Source organism: Penicillium waksmanii, assembly GCF_028829765.1.
Source record: "Penicillium waksmanii strain IBT 27052 chromosome Unknown utg000002l:1.0-3326099.0:1.0-3328782.0, whole genome shotgun sequence".
Classification (NCBI taxonomy): domain Eukaryota; kingdom Fungi; phylum Ascomycota; class Eurotiomycetes; order Eurotiales; family Aspergillaceae; genus Penicillium; species Penicillium waksmanii.
Genome location: NW_026643249.1, coordinates 2,710,699 through 2,728,572, shown reverse-complemented (window position 1 = coordinate 2,728,572; position 17,874 = coordinate 2,710,699). Strand labels below are relative to the sequence as shown.

The window sequence follows — 17,874 nt, the reverse complement described above, 5'->3', positions numbered from 1 at the left end:
CAACCGCGACTGTCCAGTCGAGTGTCTGCCTGTTCAGCGTATACTGCCAGTCCACCAGAACTGAAAACTTCTCAAATGTGGCAGGCATGACCATTAATTACTCGGAGTAGGACTAGCAGTGACAGCGCGCATTCCTACTTAGCTTCACCATTCTCTCTCCGATTCTCTTCATGGTGTATAGACCGTACGTCAGCAGACTCATCACCACACCTTGGCAGACCCCGCCTCTTGGAATAGTCAGCCCACATTTTCTCAATATCGGCATTTCCACTCCGTTTAGCCCACCAGAACACAGACCGGCCAAAACAATCGTGAAAGTCACAACTGACAATTCCCGTAGCCAGCAACACCTTTACCACCTCTATATGACCGTGTCGTACAGCTACTGATAGCGGCGTTGAGCCATAATGATCTTTCTGGTCCGGATCAACAAAATCATCGATGAGGATTGCCTTTGCAACAGTGTCACGTCCATACTGGGCCGCCACAAACAGCGGTGTCCGACCACAGTTATCTTTCGCATTAACGCAAACCTTCCCTGTACTGAGCAAAATCTTGACGATAGCATTGTGCCCTTTCTCTGCTGCCAGTGAGAGTGGAGTGTGCCCATATGTAGAGTCTCTGATATCCAGGCCAGCCCCTCTGCTCACGAGCATCTGCACGACCTTTTCATGATCCTTGATTGATGCGGCCTGGAGTGCATTGCCGAAGCCTCCACTTTGGGCGTCAATGTCGATACCTCGATCCAGCAGCATCTGCACCAGCTTTTCATGGCCCTTGATTGAAGCGGCCTGGAGTGCATTGCCATAGGGTCCACCCTGAGCGTTGACATCGGCCCCCCAATCCAGCAGCACCTGCACCACCTTTCTATGCCCTCCATCTGCTACGGCCTAGAGTGCATATCCGGGATCGGCCTGTGTAATTTCCAAGGTAATTGTAGGCCACGGAGCGCTGTAATTTCCAGCACTTTCTCAATGAGAACTGGATCTTTTCCGTTCAGACAAATCGGATGTTCGGCTTCCTGTAAGTCATCACCGAGACTCAGTCTTAGGTTCAGTGGATAGTAACAGATAGACCTTGTATACCTTAAACCCGCCGTAACAAGCATTTTGAAAGTATTTTGATCTAGGGCAAACAACAAGCCTATGGGCCGAGAGAACATTATCCTTGCAAATAATGGCCAAATAGCTGTAGTCAGAATTGAGATGCAAGCTATGCTATGTTAAAGATCTGGCCTTATTTGTACTGAAGTTGGAGTAGATGAGCTAGCTATTTCTTACCTCGCAATGAGCCCGAGAATGGTCCCTTGGCCCTCCGTAGTTTCTGCCTCTAGCGGTGGAGGGTTGGATTCCTCAGGGTAAGACTCTCTATACTCCAACTTAGAGGAGGACAAAGGCTTGCTCTTTTCTTTTTCATTGGAAGCGAAATGGGAGAAGCGAAAATGTAATCGAAGTAAACACTATTATTAGTGACTGGTTTTATTGCCATGAATTATTTAAGAATTAAATGATACTGTAGCCCATTGAAGGGAGAAGGCACGAAAGCAGACAAATATTCCTATCATACCACAGAGTACTACTCAGACTAGCTTTGAGCGGACGAATCCGGTTGCAATAAACATGCTGGTTTTAGATGAACATTTGCGATCCCCCCCGGGCATAATCCCAGTCTCTATGTACTAGGTGATTGTACAATTCCTCGTCAACTTCCCAGGTATACCTTGAAATCGATTCAATAGTGCTTCCCTGCCTATTCCCGAAGCTACTCCCGCGGGGACAACAGCTTGGATGCTCACGGGTTGAGATGCCTCCCAGCATCTATTGATTTTGATGCGCACTATGGCTCACACAGTTACATTGGGATCCCTATCCACCTCCTCAATCAGTTGCTCGGGAGTACGGAAAGCCAGTCCAGAGAAGTATTTCCGACGGTGAGCTTCAACTTTCTCCGGATCGAAGGAACCTGCACCAAGGGAACGAAAAGCTTGTAGTGAGAGAGGAGAACTTCGTCTTCGTCCGTTGATGACTGGATTGTATCAAGGATTTTGCCCAAACCAGAATACTGAATGTCACTCATTTCTGGATACCGGTGTTTTACCAACCGGGCTAGGTCATTATAACAAGTTTGGTCACCAGAGATGTATGTGTATTGTTCCCAGGACGGTGCATTTATCAGGAGGGCCAGAGCTTTTGCTAAATCGCGGGCAGCCGTGACATCGAAGACATCTTTGCCAGTTCCAGGAATGATGATAGTCTTAGAGGTGAGGTTGATCGGGAACGCTTCTCCAATGTCCGCGAGGTATCGATTGTTTTGGGGAACAACGTAATCAATCAACCAGCCAACACTGACAAGAGTCCACTCTAGTTCAGTCTGCTCTCTGAGAATCCTTCGAATGGGTTCCCTCGACTGATAGTAGAATAGTGGAAGATCAGGATATTCTTCCAGATTGCCACCGTACTCAGATGGAATAAATCGCTTGCAACGTGGACTGGCTTGACAGGCCTTGATCAAATTGACATGTACATCAATAAAATCCGAGGCATATGACAAAATCATGGAAATGAGTATGTCACAGTCATTAACTGCTGCTGTCAACGAGGCGACGGAGTAGTCGGTGATAATTTGTGTAATATTTGGACGGCCCCTGAAGAATTCCTTCTCACTTCGGGCTAGGATAACCACATCGTGGCCATGCTTTGGGAATTCTTCGGCGATGTATCTGGCCATGGCCCCAGATCCGGCGACAGCAACGCGCATGATGAAGACTTAATCGTAGAGGGTCTCAAGGTAAATGATAGATTGTGAACGAGTTTTTTTTTTTTTTGAGGAATGGAAAAGGAGGAATAATATATGTGAAGTGTCGCGTGGATGATCGCATTATATTATTGTCCTTTTCATACTGATGATTCATACTGATGACGACGTTGACTATGGGATCTATGACTAAACCTGGGTAGAATATGTTGTAATCCAAAGTTTTGCTTCATATTGCATGCGAGCAACTAATGGAGACAGATTACCAAGCGTCTAGTAGCGATTACATGGCAAGGAGAATGGTATGGAACATGACAGTCTCGGATCAAAACCCGCGGACTCCGAACCCGCGGACTCCGAACCTGCGGACTCCATGTGAATGAATCGGATCATCTTTTAACCCAATCCTCCGTCATCATGAAATGCTTATCATGAAACTTACTCCATAATTCACGAGGAATGTTTGATTTGCCATATAAGCGTGTACATTAACGACTAACAAAAGGTTCAGTTTGATTCATCTTTGTGCTATTTTCCCAATTTCATATATATCTATAGTACGATACAAAACAGAAACTGACCTATGCCGGTATGTAACATGGACTCCGTACAGTGGCGTCGCAAAAGCCTGAGACCCGTTGACCACCAGTTGCACCGCCTGCATATTATAGCCTACTAAATTTCCTCAGCGCGCAGTCGCGTATCGCATTGCATACGATGTTTAAATCAGTCGAGCGGGATCTGTGATCTGGAAAATTGAGGATTGTTGGCGCGCAATGGCCAGAGCGAGCGACCGTAGAAACTTGACTGGGAGCGGATAATTAGCCGTCCTTTACCAACCGCAACACATATTCTACCAGCGCCTGCTCCTCTTGAGGGGTGAGCTACTTCTGATTGGCAGCTTTATCGGCAATGGAAGGCTTGTTCCTGACCCGGTCGGATTGTGTACGTTGTCTGACTCTTACGCCGATCGGCAGGAGACATCGGTACTGCTTGGCATGAAGCCATCCAGACTGTGACAAGGCACAGCAGTAAATACTGGGAATTCTTCGGGAATAAGCAGGCAAAGGGATTCCAGTACATTAGTATTGTATCTAAGATTATTCCTTTTATCAATATTCAACTGTATATTGAAGAAGATTCTTTTGAGACGGCTTTCAACAGTCAGACGCGGCAAGTTCCATCAATATCCTGAGATGGGGGAAACCCACAAAATCTATATACATGGCTCACCACACCACGAATAACAATATTTGGGAATCCTGAAATCTTCTCACTCGTGGATTGTTGATGACTGTTGTTGAGTTCGCCAGACTAATCAATCACCGTTGATTCGTGTAGGTCTGTCGACGACAATAGTATGATATATCAACAGTCTGCTTAGTCGCATCGTAACCTGCAACCAGATACTACTTATCAAGTGCGCCTGGTAAAGTATGAAAGAATCTTCGGTCGGAGCACCAAGAGCCAGATGAGGTGTTGATCTCTCCAATAAGGCCTGTAAGCTTTTGACATTAGTCGCTACATACGACTGAGCCTGTAGGGCATGTTTCAAAGAAAGCAAGCGGTGGTCGATTACTGCCTTTTGTTGGAAAGGAACTGGAATTTTCCGGAGTTCCAATTCGCATCATTATATCTCAGACACATATATCCCTCTCTTCTGCATATGATACGCTACCATCATACCTCATCGAACCGCAGAAACATTATAAAACACATCTACAACTTGACAGTTAACGTTAAAACAGCGTCATTCTCAGGATGAATCGCTTTGAATCATTTACGACTTCTCTTAGGTCGACGGGCTGGAAGGATTGTGTCAGCTGACGAGCCGTCTTCCAAGCGAGTCAGTCGGTCAGCAGTTATGTCCTTATCGATGGATACGTCGTAGAGTTCAGATTCTATTGGAAGGCAAGCCTCACTAGAGAGATAAGCTTGGGTATCGTCGTCCTACGGTTGGGAATCGGAGCTCGAGGTCAGCGTCCGAGGTTTCTTTATTGGAGTTGTCGGGTTGGCACGACTGCTCCATCTATCTGCATGTTTCTGCTTTCCCACCGACGAGGTGGGAGTCACTGGACTTGCCATAATGGAGTTGAGATTTGGAATAAAATAAACATCATCCACGCCAATTGCGAGTCGAGGTGTGTTGGTAGTAATACCGAAAATTCTGCCAGTGATAAATATGCGGGACTGCCTAGACAGGACGAGAAATTTTGTCCAACAGTTTCCGTTCCTGAAGGCCACCAGCTGCAGATCTTAACGGAATTGTGGGGAATGAGCAGGCCGAAGGAGAGTCACTCGCCATATGGAAACCCTTTCCGTTATATCATGCAGTATACAAAATCGCGAGAAAAGAACAGTTCGGTTTCGCCGATACGACAAGGTCGAGTCCCAATATCGCTGATGGGTCTGACATCGGTGTCTTCGTCACAGGGTACGATATTTTCGACACCTGCAGCGGAGGCAGAATGCCCCCCCCGCACCGGGCGTGGATTTCCAGACTCATGACATGCTCAAGCTGAAGCTTAATCTCGATCTCGATCAATCCCTAGCTCGAAATCGCTGCTTCCGGATTCAGAGAAGCTCTTGATCGATACTCAGGCTGTCGGAAATGTCGAAGCCCAATCGCTGCTTCTTTAGGAGAGGGATAATGGACCGAAGAAATTGATTACATGGCATAAAATCCCCGCTATGTCTTCTTCAACCTCGATCATGCATATAGCCTGGCTAGGCTTTTACCCTGCAGTATGAAGGTGAGAGGGCAGGCATGACCCATGAATTATTACTGAAGTGTTCCTCACTACTTTGGTGGTATAACATTCACCTGCCCACTTTAATTTCGAGTTCTCTCCTTGATTTCCTCTTTGCCTTCAATCCATATCTCATCATTCATGGTAGGCTTCAAGGAAACGCCTGATACCACGATTTCTATCTCCAGGCACAGGCTGCCCTCCATGGTTGGGCACGTCCTGCTGCTCACTAGATGGTGCTTCAGGGCGGGTGGGTAATGTGGTGGTGTCTGTTGGCAGTTATAAGGCCCTTGGCTCAACGCCCTTCTTCCCTATATCATGTTATTTGATAACTTTGTGCACTTCTTTTTTCATTGTGATTCTTTCCTATCTCATGCCTTTTAACCTAACTGCTTCAATCATTCACAAATACTTCACTTCTGGATTTATCTTCTCCGCAAACATGGATACTACAATAAGGATTTTAGCAGAGGCAAGCGAGGGATGTGGAAAGATTGGGGACTGCGACAGGAGAAGGTGATTCGAAGGCTACATAACTTCAATTCCTGGCCTTGTCCAAGATTGGGTGGACGACAACCCTGGATATCAGGTCAAATATTCTGACCTCGTGAATTACTGGGAATTCGGATCTCCTCCATGCAGTATCCCACGACAATCCATTCTCAGTTTCCGTGGGGTGATGGACCTCTACTAGATAAGCATCCTTTGTTCTGCCAAGGCGACAAATAAAACCCTAAAAACATCAAGTCTCAGAATATACTGCCAATATTACGGCTCTGGCCGATTGGCAGCTCCGATTTTAGCTCCATCCCCGATCCCGAAACCAACCTCGAGACAGACAAAGGTCGAGTCTGTCCGAGTCCATTGATTGGTGTTCTTGGAATCGATCATCCCCCCTTTGTATATCTACACCCATTGTTAACGGTCATCATTCTTTGAGATACAATGCGCCATATCGCTCCCTGGACTCGTTACCATGGTTGAGAAATTTTTTGTGAAAGGGAAAATTCCGCTTTATTTCGAAATGCAAACGTAAAAGCCCGCTTCAAGGGAAAATAGAACTATTTAAGTAGTGACCCCCTACCACTTATTGGACAAAGTAATAGCATTCTTCTGTGCCAGTTATTTAGCTACCCTACCGGGGCAGTGGATAGATTGATCTAGCATCTATTAGTCCCCTTACTACTATTATCCCAAGGTCATCTCTCTCTATCCAACCGCTTGCTCGCTCGCTTGATGCAGTACCTCACCGACCCCGCGCTATGCCATCCTCATCAAAGAGCATCGACACCAACCTCTCTCGAATCAACATCGACGAATCAAGCAATTCCATCCATCTTGCCCGCGAAGAGAAGCCCGAACCCCGCGATTACTACATGTATCTCCTCCACGCCGAACAAGGCCGAGACAAAGACACCCGACGCTCATCCCTCCTCGCCCAAAAGTTCACCACCAAGAAGAACTTGACCACCTTCACCTTCGAACCCCTCCCCTACGACAAACTCTGGGAAGGCGATTTCCTAACCCACTTCAAAGCCCACCCCAAACGAATCGTGATATTCCAAGTACTCCCAATCCCCGACACCCAACCCTTTCGCGAAAAGAAACTCGTCCTCGGCTTCAACTTCGCAACAAACGAACTCGTCGGCTACACCCTCGACCCAACCAACCTTCCCATTGAAGAAATACACACACAACCCAATATCTGGCGAGAATGTCGCGACTCCCATGCACTGTCAAAGAGCTGGCCACGCCGCAACAAAGTACTGGCAATTTCCACAACCCGCTTCTACGAAATGATCGATTTCACTACGGAATATTTCGGCAAATTTGGCGGCACTATGCTCCGCGATGGAATTTTGCACTTCTTTAAGGAAATTTCCACGCCTTTGCATGCGAGTCTGGATATTGTTGTTGTTATTCAATTGGCGCAGTTTTTGGCGGACTTTGTCCATGTGCTTGAAGATGATTGGGGGCGGGCGAGAGCTTTGTTAGAGAAGTGTGATGCTTATCAGGAGCTTTTGCGGGATTTGTTGCTGAGGACTTCGGTTGATGTTTGGATGACTTCTTATGAGGTTTTGAAGGTAGGGATGGGTGGGGTGCGGGATAAGGATGCTTTGTCGAAGGAGGAGAGGGGTGGAATTCAGGTTTTGATTGAGGAGAAGGTTGAAGAGCAGACGAAGCAGGATAGACAGGACTGGGGCCAGAGCCGGAGTCAGAGTCGAAGTCGGAATCATCAACAGCCGTACGTACATGACGCCGAGGATGATGAACAAGATGCCGCACAGCAATACTTACAGCAGGGTGTGCAAGTACAGGAGGCTACGCGAGGACCTGGGCTGAGTGGCATTTACTTTGCGCCCGCTGGCGATGGCAGGGGACAACCAGATGGGGGGGATGGGTTCTGGACTTCAGCATGGGCTGTATGCGACGACTTATGAATGGCATTGGTATCCATGGTTTATTCTTGCGGTCGTTTTCATGGTTTGCGCTTGGCTCTTTGGCAATCAGATGTACTCGCATATCGTGGCTTTCATGATCGGTCTCTTTGTTCTGTGTTTTGTTGTGACCACGGGGGACGAGAATAATTTATTCCTCGCCCTCCTCGCGAACAAATTATTTCTTCCCAGTATTTATGCTTGGATGTCCGATTTTGTGGGTCGATGGGAATTTTGGTACCTTGATGTATTAGCTCTATTGGCTGCTATCGAGCTACTCATCCATAGACAGCGGGAGCTTCTCGTCGAAGAGGCGCTTCTGTGGGCCACGACACGGGTCGTCATATTTATATGTCGACGGAAGGGGGTGGAGATCGACTCTCTGCTTCAACCAGGGGGGATAATTCGGGTCTGGAGATGGGTGATTGAATGCATTCCTGGTTGGTTGTTCGATTCGACGGTGCACTGGTCTAAGTGGTATACACTAGGGCTAGATTGCATGGGGGTAGTTGCTGGTGCTTATCTCGTGTACACAAAGGATTACACTCCCCTTGCTCGAGGAGTGATTCTTTGGTATGTCCTGCGCTATTGGTTTCCCCCATTGGAGGATTGGAAGAACTGGTACCTTGAATTTGTTCTGCCATATTTGGAGAAGCACCGTACCATCCTGTATCTACCATTCGCCCTCCCTGTTCTCTGGGCAATCATACAGCAGAAGTTTAAGTTACTTTTGTCCGGACTTTCCCTGTTGCTTGTAGTGCATTGGGAGGCGTCGTGGATATGGAAGCTGGCTAAAAAAGGGTACGAGGCCAAAGCCTTCTTGATCTGGACATTCGTCGCGTGGAGGACATTCCGAGCCGGAAATTACGTTCTCGAACTCGAGGCGGGCTATTTTTTGCTCGCTGTGTTTGCGCGATGGATTTCGCGTGTCGGGGTGAAAGAAGGGTATAATTTTGTGTTTCTCTGGTTTGGCATCGTTCTTGTCTGGAGGGTCTACGCTGCTAAGATTGAAACCATGAAGATGCCCGTGGATGTTTTGGTGGTTTTCTGCATGGATTGGTTATCGGTTGTATTGATGGAGGCAGGTGCATCAACGGTGAGTAAGAAATCGTCAAAGTCGAGCCCTTGGAATGAGCACCTCTGGGATATCTATAGTACACCAACCCCTCTTAGGAGGGTCTCCATTCGGGGCGAGGAGATAGCCGATTAGGGCTCGATGGGGCTAGACATTTGACGGATACGGCCAAGCCATTAGCGGGGCTGCCGTTGCCTGTTTAATTATGGATGATGGATTTTTTTTTTCTTTTCCCGAAAATTTTCATTTTTGGAGGGGTTGGGATTTGGCGTCATTGTGGTGTCGCCATAAATTAGGCTGGGGGTGATGGCATCAATCAATCCTTGCATAAGAAACATCAAACTGAAGTCTTTTGGATTTTATTATACATACTCCGAGTGTGGTGACTTACTAAATAATCAAATTGGCGTTGGAAATTCCGATTGCATTTGTGGAGGCATCATATGCTAGTGCTATTTGCGGACCATACTTATGTACCGATCTCCATCCATAGGATAGCCACTCGATTAACTTCCCCTAATTAACTAGGGTTAGATAATGGGGTCCGTTCTCCCTCATGGCTGAGGGCCAAGAATTCACGCAATGTCCTTGCCCCACTGGACCCATAAATTATTTAGTTTAGCGCCGCGATCGAAGGGGCTAGTAAATCGGACGGGACAAGGAGGATGGGTATGGATGAGTAGGGTCGGGGAGGGAGTATGTGCGATGAACACATACCTGGAATGCATGAAGTTCTGCAGGAAGATGGGTCGTCCACGTAGGTGTTCTGTGATGTAGGGAAATCACTGCATATGTGTATGTAGGCTCTCAGCTACGGTGTAGCCCTAATGGGTATGCAGCATGCACGAGCTGTGCTCTAGGCAGCACTGATCATACCAGTGTACAGAGTACATGTACTCTCCATGTACTCTCCTAGATGCTAGATTCTACATCCTGAGTAAATCCAGTGAGAATACGTGCATGTACATCCTCGATCCTAGTAAACACATGCATAGCTACTCGTATACTTCTGTATGCTTGCACCGCCACACCGCCAAAACCGGTCTGTGTGGCTGGTGGCGCAGTCTGCCAAACTACTCGACGCTGATTGGTCCAGCAATTCTCCCTATTCCCTCGGCGCGTCTTGGCAGCGTCATCTCCGCCAGCAACAACCATGTCCGACGAAACATCAGCCAAGGAGGTCCTGCCTCCACTTGAGCTACCCAATCGCGCCGGCCATTTTCATGTCCGTATGCGTCGATTTCCTCCAGCTGATCTTCTCGCTTTCCCCCCCTCCCCCAGCCCTGCAGCCCTATAATTCTTCGCTCAGCCCGGTCCCCTTCTTTCCTTTGACCTGCGCGATCTGCTCTTGATCTCTCTTGATACCCCTTTCTTTTCTTTTTCTTTCGTGCGACTCTTGTCCACGGCGCTTTTCTTTTTTACCGACAATGGCTGACACCACCATTCAGCCTCCCATCAATGGTACGTGCAAAGTCCCGCGAAGCTGCCGTCCAGCCCGGAGACCCGGATTCTCCCTAATTGTCCTATGCGCAAGCTAATCAGAACCTTAGGGGTCTCTCATGATGGCGATTACGCCGCGCACGGTGCTAGCGATGTCACCAGAAACAACAACAGTTTCGAGCTCATTTCAGGCCCGCTCATCAACTTGAAGAACATGCACTACGAGTCCGCCCCCATTTGGCATGGAAGTGTCCTCATCGTAACGAAGCCCACCCAGCAGAAGCCCCTTTTACACCTACATCAGCTCGGCCCCGTGGGATCGCAATCCGAGTCGCAATCCCAATCCAATCAAACCGTCGATGGCCTCAAGCTCTACGAAGATCCCGATAAGGCCTTCTGGCGATTCAGCCTCGCGGTCCCCGTCGAGAGCTACGAGGCGCGTTGGGAGTATGATATTCCGGGCCTGTACAATTCGTCTGGGCCTGCCAAGGCACCATGGGAATTCGTGGTACCTGCAGAAGAGCAGTCGATGCGGATCATGTTTCATTCGTGTAACGGATTCTCCGTCGGCACCGACATGGACGCTTGGCTCGGACCGAACCTGTGGAATGACGTTCTGCGCGTCCACGGCGAGAGACCTTTCCACGTTATGGTCGGCGGTGGTGACCAGATTTACAATGATGGAATCCGTGTGGACGGTCCGCTGAAGGCTTGGACCGCCATCGGCAACCCCCACAAGCGCCGCACCCATGACTTCAACAACCAAATGCGCGCCGAATGCGATGAGTACTACTACGCAAACTACGTGCGCTGGTATAACACCGAGCCCTTCCGCGCTGCCAATGGCAGAATCCCGCAGGTCAACATTTGGGATGACCATGACATCATTGATGGATTCGGCTCCTATACAGACCATTTCATGAAGTGCGCTGTGTTCCGCGGCATTGGCGGCGTTGCATTCAAGTACTACTGTCTATTCCAGCACCACATGGCTCCTCCCAAGTCAACTTTCACTACCGACGCGCCCCAGACGATGCATGCCGTCAATGGTACTTCCGGCGTGGACCCGCGCCAGGTCGAGAACGTCTACGTTCTGGAAAACCAGGAAGAGGACGATAGCTGGATTACTGGTAAGCGGCCCGGACCGTACGTTGAGGAGCGCAGTCGCAGTTTGTACATGCGCTTTGGCAAGCGTATCGGCTTCGTGGGTCTGGATGCGCGTACAGAGCGCACCCGGCACCAGGTCAACTACCCGGACACCTACAAGCTCATCTTCGACCGACTCGAGAGCGAGATTTCCGCCTCCAACGGCGATATCAAGCACCTTGTCGTTCTACTCGGTGTTCCCATTGCCTACCCGCGTCTAGCCTGGCTCGAGAACATCCTCACCTCTCCGCTCATCGCACCAATCCGTCTCCTGAACAAGCGATTCGGTGTCGCCGGCGGCCTCTTCAACGATTTTGACGGTCAAGTCGATTTGCTAGACGATCTCGACGACCACTACACAGCCCGCCAACACAAGCGCGAACGCCGCGAGCTCGTCCAGCGTCTGCAGGAACTCGCGCGCGCGCACTCGGTGCGCGTCACCATCTTGGGCGGAGACGTCCACCTCGCCGCGATCGGTCGATTCTACTCGCACCCAAAGCTGAATCTCTCCGGCGAAAACGACCACCGATTCATCGTCAACGTCGTCAGCAGCGCCATCACGAACAAACCCCCGCCCAAGGCCGTCGCTAACCTCCTCGCCCGTCGCAACAAGATTCACCGCCTGGACCGAACATGCGACGAGACCCTGATGCCCTTCTTCGACAAGCAGCCCGGCGGTATCGAGAAGAGCGCCACTTGGAACAAGGTCACCATGCCATCACGTAACTTCGCCATCCTAACCGAGGCGGTAGCACCGACCGCCAACGGCGACGGCGTCGTCGGCATTGAATCTGCCAAGCTGAACACTCTCCCCAAGGACGGCCACGCGCCGCTGCACAAGGGCGAGGTTGAAGCAGGCTCGACTCACAGCGCTGCGGACGGTATAAGCAGTAACAGTGGCATGTATGGTGGACTAGATGTTGCGGTTCGTGTGGAGATTGACCCTCAGAATCGCGAGGGTGCTACTGAAGGATATGGATTTAGCAGTAAGTGGAGAAACAACCCCTATCCTATATTCTCGGAGATCCGAGTCATCATCATCACCCCCGCAAAAAGGCTAACCTCGTTGTTTCACCTTGATAGTTCCCCCTCTAACCGCCACCGAAGGCCCACCTGTCTCCTCGCGCCACAGTTTCCGATCCCGCAAGTCTCACGCGGAGTCGCGGCCGACGTCGCGCGAACAGGCCGTCGCCGCTGAACAACCCGGGCGTCCATCTACGGCCATCTAATCAATCCTAATATACCCCTAGATGGGGCCGGATATAATATTACTATATAATTTCCGCCGTCTTCAAATTATTTTCCTTGTTCTCAATGTTTTTGTTGTGTTCTGATACCTCAAATGTACTACTAGTACAGAGTATGACCAGATCTGCTGGGACGTGCACTTCCCCACATTCGAGACGCACCCCGCATTTTTCTAAAGTTATTTCTCTGTGTGCCTAGAGTATGCCTATGCCTATGCCTAATCAATGACATACAGTACCTCCAGTCATGCTGTCATACATGTATGTCATGGTATGCTGTGTAATGTAATGCAGGGCCCGTGTTCGTGTTCAAGGTGGCTTGTCGATCCGATGCGGAGGAGAGAGTTCCCCTCATCCCGTGAGTCCCCTCGTAAGGGTTCGGTTACTTATTATGGTATAGACTTATTTCATGCGAGTGGGTGGGGTTGGGGCTGTTCTTCCAAGGTTTTTTAGATGTCTCATTGTAGGGCTGAGGTCAGTAGGTAGTATTCAGTCGCTGCTGTGGTTCCTGGAGATAGATTCATGGCTCGGGCTCGGGCTCAAACTCTGTCTTATAACAGGAGTGTATACTAAAGTGGATTGCGGAGTAATATACTAGTATACTAGCATGGCCCTTGTCACTAGGGAATATTCTGAATTCTACTAACTAACGTGGTCGGTAAGCGAGTGAGCCATGTAAGCGAGCGAGCCGCACAACCACTTTTTCTACACATTTATAGAGATATAAGGTATCAACCACAACGCCTTTATATTCATTATTCTCTATTTGGACAAGCATTCTTTCTATGCCCTATTTCACTACAATTACCACATTTAGGTAGGGCCTGTGCCTTTGGCGTTTGCGTACCCTGCGCTGGCGGCACGCGTGGACCTGGTATTGTCTGAAAGAACGCATTATGAGCTTCCTCGAGCTCTATTGCTTCTTGTACAGATAGACCATCATCATAGGCTATCTACCTAGTCGTACGAGCACGCTCTTTCTTCTGTACAGTATTTTCCTTACGTAGCTGTTTGTTTTCTTGCTTGAGAAAGATACTGTTTTGCATCATGACTTGACAATCTTTGGTGAGCTGGTTTAGTGCGGTCTGTGACGGTGATGAGGGGCTTTTTGAGCGTTGTTTTAAAAAAAAATTTAATTAAAGTTGCTTACTTATAAACTTATCTACGTTTGTAGGCGTATGGGGGTAAAAATATTTACTTGACTACTGCGGCTTGGGGATGGTGTAGGTGTCTGAAGTTAAATATTGAGCATTGATAGTACTGATTTAGGATTAATAGATACTAATCCTGCTGTACAGAAGCTATTTTGAATTATCTCTAATTTAAATACGTCAGTATAAGTTTGTAGATAAGCTGTAAGGAAATTAAGCTTATTGATATGATTAATCCTAAGTTGTACTTTCTGGCTGACTAAATTACCATATGTGTGCTTCAAAACTATAAAATATTCGATATTAAGTAGTTATAACGGATGTAAAAAATATGTAGGTATACAGATTGGTATAATATTGTAGCAGTTGCCCGAGGGTCGCCGGGTTTCTGAAGCTGCACCTGGCAGGAGCTGACCTTCGCATTAATCTCGTCGATGAAACTAGGAAGCTCACTTACAATCTGACCAAGAAGCAGACCGCTAAGACGCGTTCTCAATAAGTCAACTCCCCACAAGTGATCGTGCAAGCTCCTCCCAAATTCCCTGGGAAAAAAAAACTCGCATCCCTGAATATTCCAGCCAAGTAAACTAGACTAGCCTTTCTCTAAATCCATATTTTTCAAAACATGCCATCCTAGACGAAACTCCATCTCTTGATTCTTAGCAAGCGAGACAAATAAAGCTTCACTCTCAGATCTCGGTACCAGTACGTCGGGCTTGGGGATAACGCCGAGAGTTCGGATCCCGGATGGATGAGCATACCGCGCTAAACGTAGGACGATCTGGTTCGCAAAGTCATTTTTTGCAGATACGATAGCAAGGGATGACACCACATGGCTCTTTCATGTACGACTGAACCACGTCCTGAACCAACTGAACATCTGCTGCCGACTGTTGGCGTGTTTCATAGTGAATGAGGTCCTGAAGATCGACATTCGTGAGGTGTGGCCTATCGGGGCCCGAGACTTCAACCCTCAAGAGATCATTTGAGAATGTTTTTCCGTGGGTCGATATGCCCATTGCCGCCTTTGAATTATCTATCAAATCCGCAAGTCCATTAAACCCGTCGAGTTGTTCACAGAAGCTGCCAAGTGAATGCTGCTCCGCCTCGCTGCGGGATTATTAAGGGACAATGGAAACTCGGACTCCCACCTACAAGTTCTTTCGCAGAACCAGCTCGGCTGGGAATCTAGTGCATAGGTTATTTTTCACGGGAAAAGAGAGGCCAGAAATAGTTTCGAGAATAGAGCTCTTTCCGAACAATTGGTCTCCACAGACTATTATCTGTGGGAGAGAGACATGGTGGCTGATACCCTGCGATCGGAGTGTGTCAATGGAGTCCAAGAGATCGAGCTGCTCTTGAGTGCATAGACCTTCAAGAGCCTCGGTTTTGAATTGTGCCAAAGTCATGATGAAACTGATGTTTGTAAGTATCCGATCATGGCAGTATTTTGCAGGAGTCAACGATTATATTCTCAAGCTATCACCTTCATCCGTCAGGCCACTAGTACGCTCATCTTGCGGTTCCACCGCGAATCTCGTGTTGTTCCCTAGCTCAACCCCTTCACGATCGGACCTCGCGTGGCTGGGCTCATTATGATCTCGCTCCTCCCATCTTGTGATCCCAAATGCATCCAGAGGAATAGGATAGGTTGGTCTTGACGCTATAACTGGCGTCCGTGAGGAATGGGTATCACTCAAGGAACCACTGTTCAACCAACTACCACCAAGTATCTGCCGAACAAGTGGCCTGAGCGTGGGGAGGGAGACTGTGATCGCTGAACAGCAGAGTTCTGTTTGGATTAGGATGACTTGATATTACAATCCAGTCAGGTTGGCCCTTAGGTACATAGTTTAATGAGGGGAGAAGGAGGCATACATCCTGTGGCAACATTCTGAGCCGAGATCATGATAACAATGAACCGAGCAAGGCCCGCAATGATCGTAATTAGACCGATGGCGAAAATCCCTGCTATCGTATAGAGCTGAGGTTGTGTTACATGCAGGTTAGGGAGGAGAAAGAAGGGCAGGACGAAGACTACTTTCTCAATTAGACGCAATCAAGGATAAAAGATTAGAGAGATAACCTCTTACGCGACGCCTCTCCCGTAAGGTTCAATGCCCAGAATAAACTGAATGTTTCTCTGTTTGCAAGTGCACTGCATGGGTTCTGTGGATTCCTAAGAAAAAAAAAAGGTAAGTACCTTCAGCTTCCTAATCAAATGGAGAGCAAACTAACCAGTTTATTCGAATCGGAATACACCACGTAAGAAGAATGATAAGCGAAGTAATGAATGCAAACATAATGTATATGGTTACCATCCATAACGCGATGCGCAGCCGAGGCATAATTGTGGGAAAGAGGTAAAAATAAAAAATCGCCATGCTGAATTTGGTAAAATATAGTCCTGTGATCCAGAAGAAGGCGCTAACATAAAGAAGCTGCATTCATGGTTAGAGCCTTTCGGAGCTTATATATAATGGTCTGCTCACCTCTTGCAAACTGCTCCGTGTATAGAGATCATTCATAAAACCAGTTCTTGCCCCACCATTCACTATAATAGTGTACAGGACGGTTGCTACAAGTATAGAACACCAAGCCATTACAACGAGGACCTCTGCGAGCAGATTCGGTGTCTTTCGGAGGAAAAGTCGGACATATAGCCGGGCTGTAACAGCGAGGGTGGCAAGGAAGAACAGAACCCAGTTTGTTATCTATATATTATTAGTTCTAAACCTTAGGTATACAGCCCGAAGCCCGAATGATAGCCTGGGACAGAGGAAATATGAAGTGACATACAATTATGGTACCTGACTCAGTGCCAGGCATGCTTTAGAGTGATCTGCTATTCGTATTAAATTAATAGACTGAGAAAAAGGGTGTCCCTTGTCCACATTGTTCAACATACATCTCTGCTATGCTTTCATCGGTGTGGGCACATAGTGAATGAAAGGAAGGCAGTTTGACACACGTGAGTATTTTTTGACCGGTCTGAGCTCTCCTAACCAATATTCAAAATCGTGATCGGCAATCTGCTGGATTACAGAATTTCACTGGCTGCTTAGCCTTTCTCATCTTCCGATAGGAGCTGTTATTGAGACTGTCCCGTTGACACTCAGCGAGATAAAGTAGGAAGAAACCGCGTAGAAGTCGGCGACAGGTTAACTTCCACAACCAGGTATTTTCTCTGCCTCGAGGTAATTTTGACGGTAGGAGATTCGATCCCCATGAGAGGAGAACTCCATGGGATGTCACTTTTCACCTGTTTTCCGCTCCGAGATTTGCCAAGAAAGAAACGGTCTTGATTGGTGGGAAACCCGTATTGTATCGATCAGAACAGGTTCGCAGCTACTTTCTGACTAGTAGTTGGTTAATTGCCACAAGATTCTCGAGATCTGCTCCACAAGGAAGGAATGGCCCCGTAGTGGTGATGTAAGCGGGGATCTAGATCTCAGGTAGCTATTGAGGGCTGTGACGCTAACCTTCCGTCACCTCCGCAGTCATGTTAGAATTTCGCTCCACTCAATAACATCTCGAGAATCATGATTGAGATCAAGAGATTGTCCAACTACTGCTAGACCAAGAAGCAGCTATCAACATGCAGGACAACTCTGATGGCAGTGCTATCCAGGCTGCCTCATCAGAAGGCCACCAAGAGATTGTAAAACTACTCTTAGACCAGGGAGCAGACATCAATATCCAGGGCAGACACTATGGCAATGCTCTCCAGGCCGTCTCACGAGGAGGCCATCAAGAGATTGTCAAACTACTCAGAGCACGGACCAGACTTTTTTGCATTGCTCTCCAGGTTGCCTTATCAGGATGATATAAAATGATTGTCAAACTACTTCAACGAAGGGGCCCTATCACATC

General features: G+C 48.1%; 6 protein-coding genes across 6 annotated transcripts; 4 read left to right on the top strand and 2 right to left on the bottom strand.

Annotated features, from left to right (window-relative positions):
- Window positions 1-134: 134 nt before the first annotated feature.
- On the bottom strand, window positions 135-1,108 carry N7481_002700 (ankyrin repeat domain-containing protein; the record flags this gene model as incomplete). The annotated part of the gene is made up of 2 exons (XM_057261919.1): window positions 135-880; window positions 946-1,108. The coding sequence occupies 2 exons, from the start codon at window positions 1,106-1,108 to the stop codon at window positions 135-137; spliced, it is 909 nt and encodes a 302-aa protein (XP_057126851.1).
- Window positions 1,109-1,881: 773 nt separating this feature from the next.
- Window positions 1,882-2,757, bottom strand: N7481_002699 (uncharacterized protein; the record flags this gene model as incomplete). Its single annotated transcript, XM_057261918.1, has 1 exon — window positions 1,882-2,757. The coding sequence occupies one exon, from the start codon at window positions 2,755-2,757 to the stop codon at window positions 1,882-1,884; it is 876 nt and encodes a 291-aa protein (XP_057126850.1).
- Window positions 2,758-6,766: 4,009 nt separating this feature from the next.
- N7481_002698 (uncharacterized protein) lies at window positions 6,767-7,945 on the top strand (the record flags this gene model as incomplete). The annotated part of the gene is made up of 1 exon (XM_057261917.1): window positions 6,767-7,945. One exon carries the CDS (start codon window positions 6,767-6,769, stop codon window positions 7,943-7,945), a length of 1,179 nt encoding a protein of 392 aa, XP_057126849.1.
- Window positions 7,946-8,039: 94 nt separating this feature from the next.
- On the top strand, window positions 8,040-9,152 carry N7481_002697 (uncharacterized protein; the record flags this gene model as incomplete). The annotated part of the gene is made up of 1 exon (XM_057261916.1): window positions 8,040-9,152. One exon carries the CDS (start codon window positions 8,040-8,042, stop codon window positions 9,150-9,152), a length of 1,113 nt encoding a protein of 370 aa, XP_057126848.1.
- Window positions 9,153-10,444: 1,292 nt separating this feature from the next.
- N7481_002696 (uncharacterized protein) lies at window positions 10,445-12,832 on the top strand (the record flags this gene model as incomplete). The annotated part of the gene is made up of 3 exons (XM_057261915.1): window positions 10,445-10,478; window positions 10,568-12,589; window positions 12,687-12,832. 3 exons carry the CDS (start codon window positions 10,445-10,447, stop codon window positions 12,830-12,832), a joined length of 2,202 nt encoding a protein of 733 aa, XP_057126847.1.
- A 4,767-nt stretch (window positions 12,833-17,599) lies between these two features.
- N7481_002695 (ankyrin) lies at window positions 17,600-17,827 on the top strand (the record flags this gene model as incomplete). Its single annotated transcript, XM_057261914.1, has 1 exon — window positions 17,600-17,827. The coding sequence occupies one exon, from the start codon at window positions 17,600-17,602 to the stop codon at window positions 17,825-17,827; it is 228 nt and encodes a 75-aa protein (XP_057126846.1).
- Window positions 17,828-17,874: the final 47 nt, after the last annotated feature.